The sequence below is a fragment of the Ctenocephalides felis genome, unplaced genomic scaffold (assembly GCF_003426905.1).
Source record: "Ctenocephalides felis isolate EL2017-DRISC unplaced genomic scaffold, ASM342690v1 CF-g0.4_SCAFFOLD_03570, whole genome shotgun sequence".
In the NCBI taxonomy this organism is placed as follows: Eukaryota; Metazoa; Arthropoda; class Insecta; order Siphonaptera; family Pulicidae; genus Ctenocephalides; species Ctenocephalides felis.
The window spans coordinates 2,396,300-2,413,641 of record NW_020539724.1 but is presented as its reverse complement, the minus strand read 5'-3'; the positions used below and the strand labels follow the sequence as shown (position 1 = coordinate 2,413,641).

Sequence of the window (17,342 nt, the reverse complement as noted above, 5' to 3'; positions counted from 1 at the left end):
TAATTACAATGACAAACCGATCATGTCATATTTGAAGTATGACTTTTTTTTAAATTTTATGCTTATTTTTAATGCTATTAGAAATATATAATTTATAATTTATCATTATATAAATGTGTATAATGGTTGACACTAATAAATGTGTGCATCATATTTAAAATTGATATATGATGTATTTATTTTTCTGAGTAAAATTTGCTAAAGTAGCAAATAAGTTTTACTTCAATCGCGCGTGATCCTTACGCGCACTCTTTTTTTTTAAAAAAAGAAGGCTCAACATTTTTTAAAAACTTTGAGAAAAAATGAGGTTTTTGGATTTTTGAAACTTTTGAAAAAAAAAAGACTTTTTTGAAAATTAAATTTTTTTTATATGATTTTGCATTCATTAAAAATGATTTTTGATTGATATCTTTGAACCATACTTATTAAATCTGTAATTATATAAATTCAATTGGATTCTGATTAGAATCACATTAGATTTTTTACAATTCAACCGCTAGGTATCTGATATTTTAGTATGTGATTTCACACTATAAAATCTGTCGTCTTACAAAGTTCTATCAAAACCGTCAAATAAAAATTCAACATTTGATTACAGAGGATAGGCCAAACTTTGCCAACGCGATTTGCAATCAATATCTTTCCAACAGTTTTTGAATTTTTAAAATCAATTCAAGTTTATGAGCTAAAACGTGGACAAACCATTTTATATTTTTCTGCTGATTACAAAGAAACGGCTTGGCTGATCGTTACGCAATATTGACTATCGAATTACATCAAACGCCTTTTAAATTTTTGGAATCGGTTTAGCCGCTTCTTCTCGCTTGGGATCGCTGAGTTTGCTAAATTTTCGCTAGAAACAGGTTGAAATTAATAAAAAAAATTGAAATAAATTAATAGTAAGTTAAGTTTTATTGTTAGTTAATGTAGCACCTAAATAAAAAGATGGTGTCTATTTATGAATAATTAATAGAATTATTTAAAATAATATTAAAACTAATTAAAATAATCATCAAGTTCTCAACTTAATGTCAAATTATTTCCATGTCAAATAAAACAATATATTTTTCAAAATTATGTTTTGTGATTTCACATAGTTAATAAATTTAAAGATCGCAGGGATAGGCAAATTTTCATCTTCAAATTAAATTATGTAATCAATCTATAGTTAAATGAAGCAAAATCAATAGGTGAGTTAAATATTCAAAGTTGGATGATATTGATATATAATATGCTGAAAAACTAATATTAAATTAAGTAACAAATACTAGAGACAAGTACAGAACATTATTAATAAAAAAATACCTTCACAAAAATTGATTTTCAAATAAAATCATACTTTTATGTGTTCCCTCCAGTTCAAAATGAATGGTTCCAAATCCAGGAAAAGAAAATATCCAGAATCTTCAACTTCATCATCTTATCCATATGGATTCTCTCATGTAGGAGGTCTCTGTGAACAGATAGATGTTCTCCGAGAAATGATATTGTTTCCATTGATTTACGAAGATGTTTATGAAATGTTCTCAGTTAAACCTGCAAGAGGTGTATTGTTTCATGGTCCACCAGGTTAATAAATGAGGAATGTTAAATGTAATATAATAGTGTCAAAAGTATATTTTTTTAACTTCTGTTGGTTTAATATTTGCATTACAGCAATTATTGTTTATCAAATCAAGTTTAAACAATTTTAGGTACTGGAAAAACTCTAGTAGCAGGAGCTCTTGCTGGTGAATGTCTAAAGGAGGCTGGTGGAAAAGTTACCTTCTACTCGCACAAAGGCGCTGACATACTCGACAAATGGGTTGGAGAAAGTGAACAGAAATTGCGAAACGCTTTTGCATTGGTTATTATATTCTAGTAATAAATTTAATAGATTTTTGGTCATTGATAGTAGATCCAATATTTTGTATCCTCACCTTATCAATGAATTTAATATCATATAGAAAGTTTTTTTTAAGAATTTCTGCAATATCTATATTCGAGAGCAACCAAATTTTATCCTGAAGTGGTTTTTATTACAATTTGCTATTGAAAGAGTATAACTTTATTATCTCTCAGGATACGTCGTTTTAATTTATTAATGATAATAAAATGGAATAATAAACAAGGGAAGAAAATCATTGATTTGGTGGTGCTCTCATACCATGGACCTGCCTTCGGGCAGACATAATTATTTGAACAGATATAATTATTTGAACAAAAACTTGGCGAGATATTTTTATTACAAATCCAATGCTCCTTTACATAAGTCAATGTTTTTTTCGTAATTTTTGTAGAATTATAAGAAACATAGTGAATATTTTTAAATTAAAAGTTGTTGAATCATTACTTTAATAAATATTACAAATATAACTATCATTTCAGGCAGAAAAAAATCAACCTTCAATAATATTTTTTGACGAACTCGATGGGCTAGCTCCTATAAGATCGTCCAGAAATGATCACATACACATTAGCATCGTAGCAACATTGCTATCATTAATGGATGGCTTGAATAATAAGTAAATAATAATTTATATATAATTATAAAATTTTCTTATAATTATTAAAATAAATAATTAATTAAATTCATCACTATTTAATTAAATCATTCCTGATTATTAGAAGAATTCTGTAGTTTTTTTTTTAAGTAGTATAGTGTACCTCGTATATCACATTATAAATAAAAGAGTTTCGTAGCACTTGTCTGGTTTGCTACCTACATTCAAAAATACATTTTGATATAAATTATCAAAGCTCAAATTAAAAAATATTAAATTGTATAACTAATGAATTTAAAAAAAAAACTAAATATACTAATTTTTTTTTCAGATGCGGGGTGATCATTATTGGAGCAACAAATAGATTGGACGCAATAGATCCTGCACTAAGAAGACCAGGACGTTTTGATCGTGAACTGTACTTTCCTCTGCCATCGTTGACAGCGAGATTTGAAATTTTAAAAGTAAATAACTTACATTACTTTAATATATTTTGACGTATTTGCTATACAAAATGTATTTTCTACCTTATCCAGCCGTTCTTTACCAAAAACTATTCAGCATGATTGCTAGCTGATATCTTTAAATAAATTTTTGAATTTCCAAAATCGATTCAGGATTTTTGGTAATAACATTGACAAAAACTTATGTACTTACCTGCTAATTATCAAGAAATGGCTTGGGCGGTGAGTCTTTATCAAGCTTCGCTAATTGGCTTCTAAATTCTTGAAATCGGTGTAACGATTTTTGAGAAAATATCGGCAAAGACCAAGTTTTGACTAATATATATGCAAACCATAAACTTTTTTCCCATTTCATTCGGCTTTCAAATAATTTTTCTATTTTTTTTTTCTTTCGGCTGTTTTAAGAATATTTTTCATTACATATTTGATATTCTCCATGTTTGATAAATGTAGATTTTTTCTCCTAGGTGCAAGTCAGGGAATGGGCCGACAAGCCCTCGGATGCTCTACTCCAAGAAATTGCTGAAATGACCATTGGATGCAATGGAGCAGATCTAAAATCTATATGTTCCGGTGCAGTTGTCTCTTGCATCAAAAGAAATCAACCAATTAATTTAGAAAGTAATGGATCAAGTAGAAAGACACAACTGAAAAATATGAAAGTATAGTAATTTAATGCCTAATCAATCCTAGATTGTAATCTTAATCTTGCCTATTGGCTTGAGTCATATGCATAGTTCGTTTTGGCATAAATAAAATATATTTATATCATAGGGCCTTAGTTATAATTTAGATCCATAAAATTAAACGAAAAGCATATAGTGTGCACAGTTCATAATCACATAAAAATAAGATACTACATATACATTCTATAAAATATAAATATACATTTAAAACTTTTATAAATTATTATTATTATTACTTTAATATTATTAATCATTTTTATGTCTTCCTCGTATTTTATCGCAATTAGAGGTTTATTTTATATTTAACGTTTCCTGCCTTTACCTAAAAAAAAGTAATTATAGATTAACAATGAGTAAATTATTATAATTATTATTAAAAACGTAAAACTTTGGCGTTAATAAAACTAAGATAAAATCAATACATACTTGCCATTTTTTACTGTAGCATATAAGTCAATTAGCCAAAATATAAATTAATCTCACTTAAAAATTAGTTCAATTTTACTTGCTTACGTTCAATTTAGCTACAATGTACTATTTTATTAAAAATTTTTAAAAATTATGGATTGTAATTTCGTTCACTTCAAACATTCAAATGATTATTCGTGCATAATAAAGCGTGAGCAATAAGATTTCCTTTAACTATTTTACACAAAACAAACAGCAAATGCATTCATAACACTTATAATATCTAAAAAAAAATATTTTCTATTAAACAATATTTCTTTTACAGATTGTGCCCGAAGATTTCATAAATGCTTGTGGGGCCCTGAAGCCACGTTGGCTTAGAACGCAAAAGACGATGGCCCAACCGTTGCCGATTTATTTGCAACCGTTGCTTAAGAAGTTCGTGGACAATCTCTTCGAATCCCTGTATCTACTATGCCCACATTTTATGGAACCAAGTTATAAGTATAAATATTAAGTATATTTATTTATTCTTACCATTGCTGATTAACTTTCCACATTTGAAAGGTGGTGGTCTTGAAAAAATTACTCATTCTTTTAGATATTCATTAAACTCCCAAAAAAGGCATTTAAGATACATTATTTTACAAGGAGGAGTTGGCCAAGCCCAAGATGAGAGGATAGCTCCAGCATTACTTCACCGATTGGAACACATGCCCTGTACTATACTTGATGTATCATCAATTTATGGAAAATCTATGTCTACTGAAGGAGCTTGTTTGAAAGTAATACAATAATAAATATTTAGAAAATATTAATAAGTATATAATGAAATTTATTTTGATTCCTTCCCCACAGTTATCTATTCTAAATCTAGGGCATTAAATTATCTTTCTATTTATCGGTTTAGGTGTTTGATGCTGCAAAAACAGTAATTCCAGGAATATTATACATCAAAAACTTAGGATCTTGGTGGGACGTTGTCGATGATTCTACGCGCATGGTATTTGTCCAAACAATACAAAGTATGGATCCCTACATGCCCTTGTTAATATTGATAACAACAACTACTGAACTTCCAAAAGTTGTAAGTTAATATATTAATAATTATTAATATATGCATAAGTTTATTATCGGATAAGTTTGCTATGTTATCTTACTGCCCTGTTGCAATAAGATAAGATTTAAAGAACAACAGATTTAGGTTGTCTTGCAATTTTGGCTAAGTTTTTTAAACCATGACTCTCTGACTCATTTCTTAACACGTTAAAACTTTTCACAGAGGTATGGCCTAGAATTTAACACCTAGAATTAAAGTGCCTATGATGGTCACCAAATACTAACAAATATTGCGGAGTGATCCATCTGAAGGCTTTTGGTTTTTAAAGGGTTCTTATGCTTTTTTATTTGATATATTTTAATGCAAATAATCTTCTGTTACCCTACTAAGCATATAAAAAAATATGTCTTCGTATTCATTACATAATATAATAAATAAAATATTAACTAATTAATTTTTTTTTTATATATTTATCATTCAGCTATCCAATCATTTCGATCCCCTGGAGAACATAGTAATAAAAATTACCAATCCATCAATATTAGACAGAGGTGATTTTTTCTCGCCTCTTTTCAATGGCATTATGACCCTGACCCCGAGTGTGTTCAAAACGAGGTCTGAAAATGTGGGAAAAGCAAGAGCCTCTACATTTAGCCTTATGTGCATGGAAAATGCACAAAATCAGGCAAAATCCGGGTGCAATCCAAACACGTGTCTGATCGAGAGCGAATTGTTTGACAGTAAGTTTATTTATTAGTTTATAGCAATATTCTTCATATGTTTGTTTATTTGTGTTTGGAATACAGAGGTTAAACATAACTCCACTTGCGGCTTATTGTAATAAACAGACTGCACTAAAGCCAAAATACACATAAATCATATTATATTGTTGCATTAACATAAATCTAATTTAAATTGAATTCAATTGAAAAAAAAATCTATAAGAACTTCTAAAAATTGATTGGTTTCTACAAATTTGTGCAAATATGCATCATTTATACTTATTGAAGTTCCATATAAAAACTTGAGAATGAGCAATCTGGTTCTATGAGCCATTTCAGGAAACTTTGCTGTTGAAACCATAGCTCTAAAGAAAATTTCGAGCCAGAAAATAAAGTTTTCTTGCTTAGGTAAATATTAACTTAATAGAAACATTTGTTTCTATATCGAGAATTTGGCGAAACTTTGCAAGGTTCTAAAGTTATCTCTAATTATTTACTTCTCATAAGCCTGTAATATTTATATTATAAAACATTGTTTTCACAGAAGATGCGATGAAATCTGAGTTCCAAAATTTGCTTCTTGGTAGAAAAAGAAACACTTTATTATTAAATCCTACGGTACTCAATGGAAATCGGAAAAAGAGCTCAAGTTGCGATTCTAAAGAAATCATAAATAATACCGACAAATCTAAATGCAAGATAAAATCTCAAGAATTCAATGATTGTAACCGAAAATTATATAACAAATCGCCCCATTGTAATTGTACAAATAAAAGCAAAAAAGCCAAAAGTAATAGTGGTCAAGAAATTTGTTCGTGTTGGAGAAAAGGTAATACTTCGTCACAGAAAACTAAACATACCTAACGAAAATTAAATTTAAATTCACACTAATTTTAATATTAGTATTCATTCACTTTATAGTTACTCAGATTTTATCAGAGATTTATTTGTCACCTCTTCAAACTCGGATAAAATCGAAAATAAAATCACCAAAGCAATTTTTTTTCCACAGGCTGAAGTAATAAAAATCTCCATGTGTTAAAAAAAAAACACGATTTTACAATTCATAAGTGAATTATTGCCTAAATAAAAATTGATAAACATTATAAAAAATTATTTAAATGAATGGAATAATAACCAAAGACGTTTTCCACAGATCATCGTGCTAACAGAAAAATTCATATAGATAGAAACGAATTGAAAAAATGTTTCCTAAGAATTGTTCAGGTAAATATTTCAATAATTCTGCGAATGAATGGTGTTAAAAAAAATATTTCATTCAAATTCAGGTTACAAGTAACGGCTTCAACATTTTGAGTCTTGAAAAATTGTATCGTGTTTTAGAATCCGTTATGGCAAAGTACTCCGATCATTGGAATAGGCAAGAATTAATAAGTGTAAGTAGAATCACAGACTTAATACATAATAATTAACTTCTTTTTCAAAATTTATATATCAAATGTCGAATTTTACTATATACAAAGATGTGGAAAAAAGTAATTAGTAATAAAAAATTGCTTATATATTTAATATCATGAAAGTGGATTAATTTCGATTTTGTGATAAAATTTTTCATGGCATTATCAAATGTAAATGAACTTCAAAACTAATATCATAAATAGCTATAACTATGAATAAGCTGAAACATGCATGTTGTTTGTTCATGAATACACAAACAACATTTTCACAGTCAAATTATCAAAAACAAGCATATTTCAAAAATATAATAAAAACAGCAAATGAAATAAACATAGTAGATGAGTATAAAATTTATTAATAGAAACATTTTCTTTATAGGACATCAACAAAGTGCTAACAGAGTTTGAATCCGGCACATAAAATGCAAATAAACTAAAATACTGCATAAACTAATCATTTAAAGTATTTTATAGTAGGTATGTATTAGTATTTTGCTTTAAACTTTCAATTAAAAACAAAACGGTAAGTTTTTGTTATCACAGGTGTTAATCCATCTTGCTATCAAAATTGGCAGCAATTTTAACTGAAAAGACATTCAATCAATATGAAAAGGGTCTGCAGAATTAAGGAGAAAATAATTCTATGGACAATTTATTACGAAAGTAGTTCCTTGGAAAAAAATTTATCAATTAAAATATGATCCTCAATTTTCTTTTATACTTATGAAAATTTACTGTATCAGTAAAATATGAATGGAGAATCAGAGAAAATGTTGGTGCATATAAACAAAGGCTACTGAAAGTCAAAGAAAAGCTTTGACATTTAAAAATAGTAAGTTAATAATAAGTTTATCTAATGGCTTTGACCGTTATATATAAAATGCATTGTGAAGATCATGTAATAAACACAAACAATAAATTATAAGGCTTGAAACTATACAAAACAATATGTTCACTGTATTTTATATCAAATCAGATCAAAGAATAAAATTCGGTAACTATTGAAATAATTACAAATTCTTAACAAATCCTAAGTTTTTCCAGTGCATATTATAAACAATGTAAAGAATTTTCTTCTATAAAACAACAATAATATACTAATTTATATAATTATTTAAGATATTATTTGAATTATGATTGATATAAAACAATGAACAAATTGTTTATTTTAATAATTTAAAGCAGCAAAATTAGTTGTGCTTTTATTTTAGGAATCATTAGACCCACCTCTTCTCTTAGGGAATTTATTACGTAATGGTACTTCTCGGGTAAGATCCAGCGCTTCTAGCATTTCGTCTGCTAATTGAATACCTTCGTCGTCTGTACTTTCATTTCTTAATGTTGGATCCACATCTGAACAAAAAGATGAGACAAAATTTCAATTTACTTTCTTTATTTTATAGAAAAGCCTAAATTAAATTGTATTTCCAAAAACTATGTATTTTTCAATCAATCAATTGATGTTTTTTTTGCGAACAGTTTTTCAATAAATTTTTATCGAGGTTTTACTGAGCTTATAAAAAAGCTTAAATAATGAAAAATGAAAATTTTTCAAAATAATCCTTAGTCAAATTATCAACTTAATAAAAAATCAATTTTAATAAATAAATTTTGATATAGAATTCCCTACAAATATTTCCTCCAATCAATGTTTGCCGGATCTGCTAGTGTGTATATATAATATAGCATCTGAAATAGAAAAGCTGCGCAAAAATGAAAAAAATACTTGCCTCTAGCAGATAATGCAGCTTCCCATGGCTTAATCAATCTAGCATAATTAATGTCATTATGCGGTAAGTCCAATTCATCACTGCTCGAACTGTTTTCTCTATCTGTGCATCAATAAACGTTTATGGTAAAATATTGATTATTATTAAAGAATTATTTTACAATTAATGTATTGCATGCAGCAATGTAATTATTGATATAATATACATAATGTAATACTATCTACAAACCTTTAACAAAACTTTTATGTGGACCACCACCCCTGCTTAATTTAGTACATGATGCAGTAGCTCCTTGTCTGGGTGCAGATGTTGTAGCAGATCCTAAAATAAATAATTATAAAAAATCCGAGTTTTAATTAGCATGAGAAATTCAAATTACCATTAATAGGTCTCTGCCTCTGATCTTGTCTATGCTTCTCCCGCTTTCCTGAAACTGTTATTAAATATAATAATAGAATTGTAAAATGTAAATACTTTTAAAACTTTACCTCGTTGTTTTTGCCATTCTAAATTTCTTACATCACCATGCTTGAAAGTAGGAAGAGGATACGATTTGTTTGCATGCACAAGTGCTTGATGATTCTGCAAAATAATCATAAATAAAATAAATTGTTATAAATATACTTCAAAATATATATGTTTACCTCTTTTGATTGTTGAGCTTGAGGAAAAACCTGGTGTAACATCACCCCCAATGGAAAATGAAACCCTTCGATCATATAAATGTTAAGTTTATTACAAACATCTTCACAAATGTAATGCGTCCATCTGCGAGCTTTTGAAAGTGAACAATGTGATAAGGCATCCACTTCGTCATGGTACTGCAAAGGACACAATTATGTTCTTATTAAACAAATTATGTTAACATTAATAAATACTTTTACACAAAGTTGACATAAGAACAAGTATTAGAAATAAAATATGTGAATTATTACCTCACAACATAAATTTTTTTTCATATCATATCGATCTGAAGAAATAGTTTCTTTAATTAATGCTCGATAAACTGAATCAGCTTCTTGATCTTTGCAAGCCATTTTCACAAAATTAAAGTATAAGTCAAAATAGTCATGAATTAAATAACCAGTAACAAAGTTGGGTTCTCCTAAAAAAATTATAATAAATTATACACTTACTTATTATAATTACTTGAAATAATCATAATGAAAAATTTACCCATATCCAGAGCAGCACGTTCAAAAAAGTTTTCAACTGGTCTTATATCTTCTTCTTTGGTATATATGTGATAAAAACCATCAGCATCAGCCTTTTTGAAATCAATAAAAAGAATATATTTATTAAATTCTATTTCTTAAGGTTTTCACACAATTTATTTATTAATATGAATGAACATTTAAATTGAATAAAAATTGCAATGTAATTAGAATTATGCATGTGGCAAATGTATTGTTACATGGCATAATTATTTATTTCACTAAATGATATAATTTACTTTGAATTATTTATTTATCATTTTATTTAAAGAAATTTCAATATCTTCAAAACATACTACCTGGAAGTATTTATTATTTTTTTATATAAAATTAAAATTATAACAGAGTTAAATAAGGGGATACTAGCTTTATTGAAAAACTTAAAATAGATATAGTTAGGCATTTTATTATAGCAAAATACAAATTTGCAATGGATATAGAAACAAAAGTCTAAATTTACCTGCATAAGCTGAGTAAGTTCATTTAATGCGGTTCTATAACTCTTAGTATTAAGAATTTTTCTAGATTGCGGAGGCAGCACAATACGATGCTCTTTTTCTTGCCTGCTTTTAGCCTCATGAAGATAGCCAGTTGGAAGAGCCTCTGAAAAGAACAATCACCAACAACATTTATTGATGAAGTAACAAAGTTGTATGTTTAGCAAGCTATGGAAGCAAAGTGTGAGTTTGCTTCATAATAATAAGTGAAACACAATTTTATATACAACATATTCAAAAATATAGCAAAACCAAGGAATTACCATGATCAATAAACATCTGAACCATCGACTGAATCCCTGAGTTCAGATTGAATTTGACTAGAGCCACTTCTGCATGATAATATTGGTTTTCATCAACAATATATGTAACTGTGTGCATTATGTTGAAAACTAATTGCGCAGGAGCTGTAATAAAAATTAAATTCAATATAGTATGTTCAATATTTTTAGTATGTTTAATATTATAGAATCAAATAGTATGATAATACACAATTTATAAGCACTGTTATAGGAATAAAAGAGTATTATATTGAAAACTAGTTGTGCTAGAGCAGTAAAAGAAACTAAATTCAAAATATGACTGATCAAGTTTGTGGAAGTTAAATACATCCCTATAGAATTAAATATTAAGATATTATGTAATTCATAAATAGGTACTGCCATAGAACTGAATGCGCTCAACTTTCAGTCAGTTAAATAATTAGACCTACATATTGCAAATGCATATTATATGATGAAAACCGAAAACAGAATCAAAGAAATAAGTTTTAGCCCCCACTTATAATTAGTAAACTCTAATTCGTATACCTGGTGAAGATCTGATTAAATTCTGGGTATACAGCTTTTTCTTTTTAATAAACTCCTGTATTCGCTGTTCCTTAAAATCTACCTCTGCCAAAAGCTTTCCTTGACAAGTTTTCTTTGAGGAAACAGTACTGTTGCCTTTGTTATAAATCGAGTTATTATTATTGACAGAGACATTCGATTCCAGTTGTTGCCTATGTCTCTGTGCCATATGCTTATACTTTTCTTTTTCGGATGCTGACATGGTCTAAGATATTAATTTAAAGATAAGCTTAAACTATATCAAATTATGTTGTTTATAAATTGAATATGACAGGTTACCTCCCAAATAGGTGCAGCGTCTTTTGCAGCGGCGTCAAACGTGGGGTAAGAAATATTTTCCAATGCTTTGGCTTTTCTAAATTCCGAAACAAATTCGCCGTATGCGTTTGGTTTAAATTTAGGCATGCTTAAACCGATTGTAGATATGAAATAAGTAAAAACTAAAAACTAAACTGCTTTTACTCAAAATGCTTTGCTTTCTAAGGAGCAAAATGTCACAACCTGCCACTTGTTGGGTTAAAATAATTTGAACGCAATAGTCGGCAGCGCAATGAAGTAACGTCTAAAACAGAAAATATGCAAGCAATGCTATCTATGGATTAAATGCATACAACTGTATACTCTTCTTTTATCTATGGAACTGTCAATTGATGCGATTCAGACTTCATAGCGGTCGCATGACACATGACACCATGACACTTGAGCAACAACGTGAAGTATGCAACTAACGGTTGCAAGTCTGCAATACTCTTCTTTTATCTATGGCAATACTACTAAAATATCATGTATCAAATCTTGCAACCCTTAGCAAGAAGGAATCCTAGCCTAGACAATATTAGAATACCCTGTTTATGGAATCCTAGACAATAATGGAAGGAATGTAATTGGACCTACTTATCTATGATTGGACCACAAAAAACTCTCTCTCTTCCTTCCGTCGATTATTTATTGTCAAGGCTTTAAAAAAAAAAAAATGAAATGATTTTGCTCTCCTCAAAAACAATCGTTTCGTCAGTACAAACAAAAGATTTTTTGGCTCTGAAAAACTGTTATTTTTCGCACATTTTGCTCTGTATTTAGGAAACGGCAAGATCTCTCTTTGCAAAATCTTACTACCACTTCCCTTCACTTTAGAAGTATTTTGTTCAGAAATAAAACCATATGTTAATAAATATAGTTTATATTTGAAAAATTAAAAACTACTCTATCATTGATCTTAAAATTTAGTTGATTTATCATCTACTTTTGTAGTAACTACAATAAATTATATTTATCGCATAAAATGGCCATTGGAAAAATTTTGTAGTAATGTTGCAGTAGTATAATCTGTATATTCAATTCGACTATGTACATTTCCTTGTGCTAATTCAATTGTTCGGGGATGAAGCGCCAGCTCTGGAACCCTAAAAATTAATAAAAAAAATATATATATTTGTTTAAAAGTTTTTTTTAATCTATTCAAATACATATTATTTCATGTTATATTATACAGCTGAATCCAGTAGATAATATTGATTATATACATGACATTTCTTATGAAAATGAATAAATTATTAATCATTTATAAAATTGCTTATAAAATTATATAATAAAGAAATTCATAATTCAAATACCCTTGAACAACTTCAGAAACCAAATCAGCAGCTCTAGCCTGACTTGTCTGTGAACCAGTTTGTCCAGGTGTGTTAGCAGAACTTTGAATGATAAGATTTTGGTTGGCAGCAAGACTCTGTCCACACATATTTCTCCGTTTATGAGATGCTAAATCATTACTTTGGGCAAATGCTCTACCACAAACCATACAAGCGTAGGGCTTTTCACCTGTATGTGTCCTCATATGTATAGCTAACTTATCAGATCGTGCAAATCCTCTGTTACAAACACTGCATACAAATGGTTTTTCTCCTGTATGTTTTCTGGAAAAAGATGAATGACTATAAATGGCTTTCTACAACATGATAAAGAACTATCTAAAAATTAATTAAATACATAAATTTATAATTACACATTCTCAACTTATTGTTATAGATAAAATGTAGTAAAGTGAAATCCATAGCATTTTAAAGAATTCATAAAATCTACTAATCAAGCATATTAGTTTTTATGTATTTAAATAATCAAACAAATAAAAGTAGTAATCTGCTGGTAATAGAAACTTAATGACCAAATATTGTAAATATAAGCAAGAACAAGATAGTATTTCGAGTACCACATTTGTTTCATATAAACTTTATAAAAAAGTATATATTTGCATAATTATTTCTATACCTCATATGCAATGTAAGATCTGTAGTTCTTGGATAACCTTTACCACAGATTTTGCAAAAATTTGTCATTTGACCAGTATGTCTCCGCATATGGACGGCTAAATTACTTCTTGAACTGCAACTTTTACCACAAACACTGCATAATATTACCTAAGAACAAATTAATTATATTAATAAGTCCAAAATACTTTAGATATTAAATAAAGTTCATATATAAATTATTATCTATGAATCTCAAAAACAATTCATTGATAAATATATACATTATTAATAAATACTGTATAATGTATTCTGATAAATGATATAATAAATACTGATCAAATTAATGTGTAATGAAATATAAATAATATAATATGGAATAAAAATATGAAAAATTATAAGTAATATGAATATTACTTATTATGAAAATATGTGATAAAATTTTACCTTTTTATTAGGATTTGGTGGCTGTGGCAATAAAGGCTGTCCATATCGATCTCGATGTGTTCTCATATGTACTTGCAAGTGATTTGAATGATTTAGCTTTTTACCACAATATGTACACTGATACACCTACAAATATTTCATATTAAACTTGCATAATAAACAATCTTATATATAAAAATGAATGAAGTCCAAGGATGGTTCTTACGGCGAGAAATAATCGAATACCTGCCGGAAAAACAATAAAAAACAGCTCTTTTCTTTTTCACATACAAACGTTTTCTAACTAAAATGTAGAATCGATTCGAGATTTAATTTTTTTATAATGCTTAAATAAATAAGGTGAATTAGAGAATTTATAAAGGTAAACTGGTTGACAGGTAAATTGGTAGACATGTGGAATGGGATGTGAGGTAAATTTGTAGGCCTGTAAAATGGTAGATTGATAAACGGGTTGATAGGTAAATTAGTAGACAAATTATTAAACGGGTTAATTGTTCAACAGGTAAATTATTGAACAGGTTAATTGGTAGATATTTAGAACAGGATGACAGGTAAATTGGAAAGCAGGTAAATTGGTTGACAGTTAAAATGGTGTATTGATAAACAGGTCGATAGGTAAATTGGTAGACAAGTGAAATGGCAGACACGTAAATTGATGAAAAGGTAATTGGTTGAATAGCTGGTGGTCTGGTAAATTCGAGAATATGTAAAATGTTAGATAGGACAACTGGTAGATAAACAAATAACAAGACCAATAAACAGGTTGCCAAGTAAATTGGTAGACATGTGAAACGGGTTGATAAGTAAATAGGTTGACAAGTAAATTGGTAATTTGGTAAAATGGTAGATTGATTAACAAGTTTATAGGTAAATTCTTAGACAAATTGTTGAATAGGTAAATTGTTGAACAGATAGTAGTAACGTTAAACTAAATGTAACAAATACACATCTTTGTTCAACTTTTTAAATTAAACTAAATCTCGGCAAAGTGTGAACGGGGACAGCTAGTTTATTTTATAAATATTGTATGAATGAATAAAGCATATGTGCACTTATAATTATGGTAATTACAATACCAGTATTTAAAAGTTTAGTAATTGTAGTATTTATAAATTATAGTAAATATGGTATTTTTTCCTTACTGGTTTTTCCAAATGATCCTTTAGATGTGAAAGCATATGTTTATCCAAATGTGGCTGCTTATAGTATCCTTTTCCACATTTGCTGCATAAGTGGGATCTTTCACCAGTATGCCGTTTTTTATGCTCAGTCAACTTTTCTAATCTTTAAAAATACACAAGATGTATACATAACCATTCAGTATTTAAATCAAATATAAACAATTAACTTACTTATTAAATGTTTTAGGACAATCATCACATGAATAATTTTGAACTGAATGTTGCTTCATGTGCCTCTTTAGTAATTCAACTTTTGAAAATGTTTTCTCACATTCTGAACATTGATGCAATCTAAACAATATTAATGATTAATTAATGATTAAATAATTAAATAAATAAATAAATTGAATTAAATATAAGGTGAGATGTTTTACTCGACTGTTACAAGCTTATCTCGATGAGCAGACATAGTATGTCTCTTTAATTGTAGCTTTTTATCAAAAAATTCCATACAGATTGTGCATTGATGACTAACTTTTTGCCCTTGTGACTGGAAATAATATTGTTACATATTATTTAAACTATGCGTTCAAGAAATATTCAAGTTCACATACCAATGAACTAAATATTGTGAATTCATTAAAGAAAAAATAAGTGTTGTTTCAAATACCTGTTTTGGACGACCTCTTCTTCGTTTACCATTTTCTGGAGAAAATGAATCAACAGAGTTGTCATGCTTTTCTTCTTTAATTGCATTTAATAAAGGTTTAACATCATCAGAAATTTCTGATAAAATGTCCTGAGTCATTATATTTTTATGATGAGTATTTTTATGAACTAAAAGTGTTTCCTGATTCAAAAAGAAACAATTACAAACCTTGCACGCATAAGTATCATTTTTACTATGTAACTCTAAAAAAATGGAACAAAACATATGTTATTTAATAAATGAGTATATGTAAATTATATGCAATATATAAAGTATTCACCTTTATGTTTTTCTAGGCTTGTAGCATGAAGGAAACCTTCACAACAAAGATCACAAGCAAACACTTGTTTTTCGTAAATAACCATTTGTTGTTCTAAACTAGTTTCATCAAACAGCCTATGATAACAATTATATGTATATATATATATATATATATATATATATATATATATAATTAATATCGAATCAATGTATGTACTAGTTTAAAAGTATTAGCAGAAACTAGAACTTACTTATTTGCTAACGTGTTTGCATTATCTTGGATATTCGATTGAAACAAATCATGGACTTCATATATCACTTTTTCTTGCTTAAGATTATCAGGAAAACTATGTTTAAATTTTATATAAGTTCGAAGAACACTATCCGATTGTTCACAAAGTTGCTTAAAATTGCTTGCATTATTTGCTTGATTAACACACTGTACACAAATTTGTTTTGGAAGCTCATCATTTTCATTGACCTACAAAATATTAAAAATCAGTAGAAATAAAAGTAAAAATCACAACTTTAGGATACATACATTTATAGATGAACAAAACATAAGTATTTTTGATATATTTTCTACGGGCCCAAAGATCTTTTTCATATTATTTGCCTCGCACATACAAATGCGACAGATTTTATCTAAATTATATTGTATATTCATTATGTTGAATAAGTTCATACAAATATTAAAACATAAGTATTATATGCGTTTAGTTTATAAATATTGTTGGTTAAAAGCTGCCTAAGTTTGTGATGTCAAATCGTTAAATAAAAACCTGATTTTTAATTTCGAGAGACTCATTGCTGTTAGATTTGTTTAAATATATTATTTTTCTTTAAACACAATAAAATAAACATTTGTTTGAATTATATTTTATATTTTGGATTATATTTTAATAAAGTATTATTATTTTCACTAAACGTTTGTCAACAAATAGAAATGTCAAATCAGTATTGACAACTTACAACTGACAGGTGCAAAATATTTATTGAACTTATAATATTTATAAAACCCATCGATA

At 28.0% G+C, this 17,342-nt stretch overlaps 3 protein-coding genes across 3 annotated transcripts; 1 reads left to right on the top strand and 2 right to left on the bottom strand.

Annotated features, from left to right (window-relative positions):
• Positions 1-1,364: 1,364 nt before the first annotated feature.
• On the top strand, positions 1,365-5,942 carry LOC113383061 (ATPase family AAA domain-containing protein 2-like). Its single transcript, XM_026621312.1, has 10 exons — positions 1,365-1,569; positions 1,695-1,846; positions 2,368-2,504; positions 2,815-2,947; positions 3,415-3,609; positions 4,367-4,538; positions 4,609-4,826; positions 4,952-5,128; positions 5,583-5,841; positions 5,908-5,942. Exons 1-10 carry the CDS (start codon positions 1,365-1,367, stop codon positions 5,940-5,942), a joined length of 1,683 nt encoding a protein of 560 aa, XP_026477097.1.
• A 1,707-nt stretch (positions 5,943-7,649) lies between these two features.
• On the bottom strand, positions 7,650-12,136 carry LOC113382948 (protein maelstrom homolog). The gene is made up of 13 exons (XM_026621203.1): positions 11,810-12,136; positions 11,492-11,735; positions 10,946-11,089; positions 10,646-10,788; positions 10,148-10,238; positions 9,907-10,076; positions 9,616-9,792; positions 9,460-9,553; positions 9,351-9,404; positions 9,200-9,292; positions 8,972-9,073; positions 8,469-8,594; positions 7,650-7,825 (listed from the first exon to the last, which is right to left on the bottom strand). The coding sequence occupies exons 1-13, from the start codon at positions 11,933-11,935 to the stop codon at positions 7,788-7,790; spliced, it is 1,602 nt and encodes a 533-aa protein (XP_026476988.1). The 5' UTR covers positions 11,936-12,136; the 3' UTR covers positions 7,650-7,787.
• A 664-nt stretch (positions 12,137-12,800) lies between these two features.
• Positions 12,801-17,123, bottom strand: LOC113383060 (zinc finger protein 2 homolog). Its single transcript, XM_026621311.1, has 12 exons — positions 16,856-17,123; positions 16,566-16,795; positions 16,334-16,449; positions 16,222-16,256; positions 16,015-16,143; positions 15,779-15,894; positions 15,576-15,695; positions 15,366-15,507; positions 14,224-14,349; positions 13,799-13,947; positions 13,144-13,446; positions 12,801-12,933 (listed from the first exon to the last, which is right to left on the bottom strand). Exons 1-12 carry the CDS (start codon positions 16,997-16,999, stop codon positions 12,801-12,803), a joined length of 1,743 nt encoding a protein of 580 aa, XP_026477096.1. The 5' UTR covers positions 17,000-17,123.
• Positions 17,124-17,342: the final 219 nt, after the last annotated feature.

Bases quoted from the DNA above. Each gene is read 5' to 3' on its own strand.
- LOC113383061 (XM_026621312.1), top strand. From the start codon at position 1,365: ATGAATGGTTCCAAATCCAGGAAAAGAAAATATCCAGAATCTTCAACT. The intron at 1,847-2,367 runs GTTATTATATTC...CTATCATTTCAG, and splicing joins TGCGAAACGCTTTTGCATTG to GCAGAAAAAAATCAACCTTC. The intron at 2,505-2,814 runs GTAAATAATAAT...TTTTTTTTTCAG, and splicing joins ATGGATGGCTTGAATAATAA to ATGCGGGGTGATCATTATTG.
- LOC113382948 (XM_026621203.1), bottom strand. From the start codon at position 11,935: ATGCCTAAATTTAAACCAAACGCATACGGCGAATTTGTTTCGGAATTT. The intron at 11,736-11,809 runs GTAACCTGTCAT...TTAATATCTTAG, and splicing joins ACGCTGCACCTATTTGGGAG to ACCATGTCAGCATCCGAAAA. The intron at 9,793-9,906 runs GTAATAATTCAC...TGTCCTTTGCAG, and splicing joins AAAAAAATTTATGTTGTGAG to TACCATGACGAAGTGGATGC.
- LOC113383060 (XM_026621311.1), bottom strand. From the start codon at position 16,999: ATGAACTTATTCAACATAATGAATATACAATATAATTTAGATAAAATC. The intron at 16,257-16,333 runs GTGAATACTTTA...CCATTTTTTTAG, and splicing joins AAGCCTAGAAAAACATAAAG to AGTTACATAGTAAAAATGAT. The intron at 14,350-15,365 runs GTAAGGAAAAAA...AAATATTTGTAG, and splicing joins AGGATCATTTGGAAAAACCA to GTGTATCAGTGTACATATTG.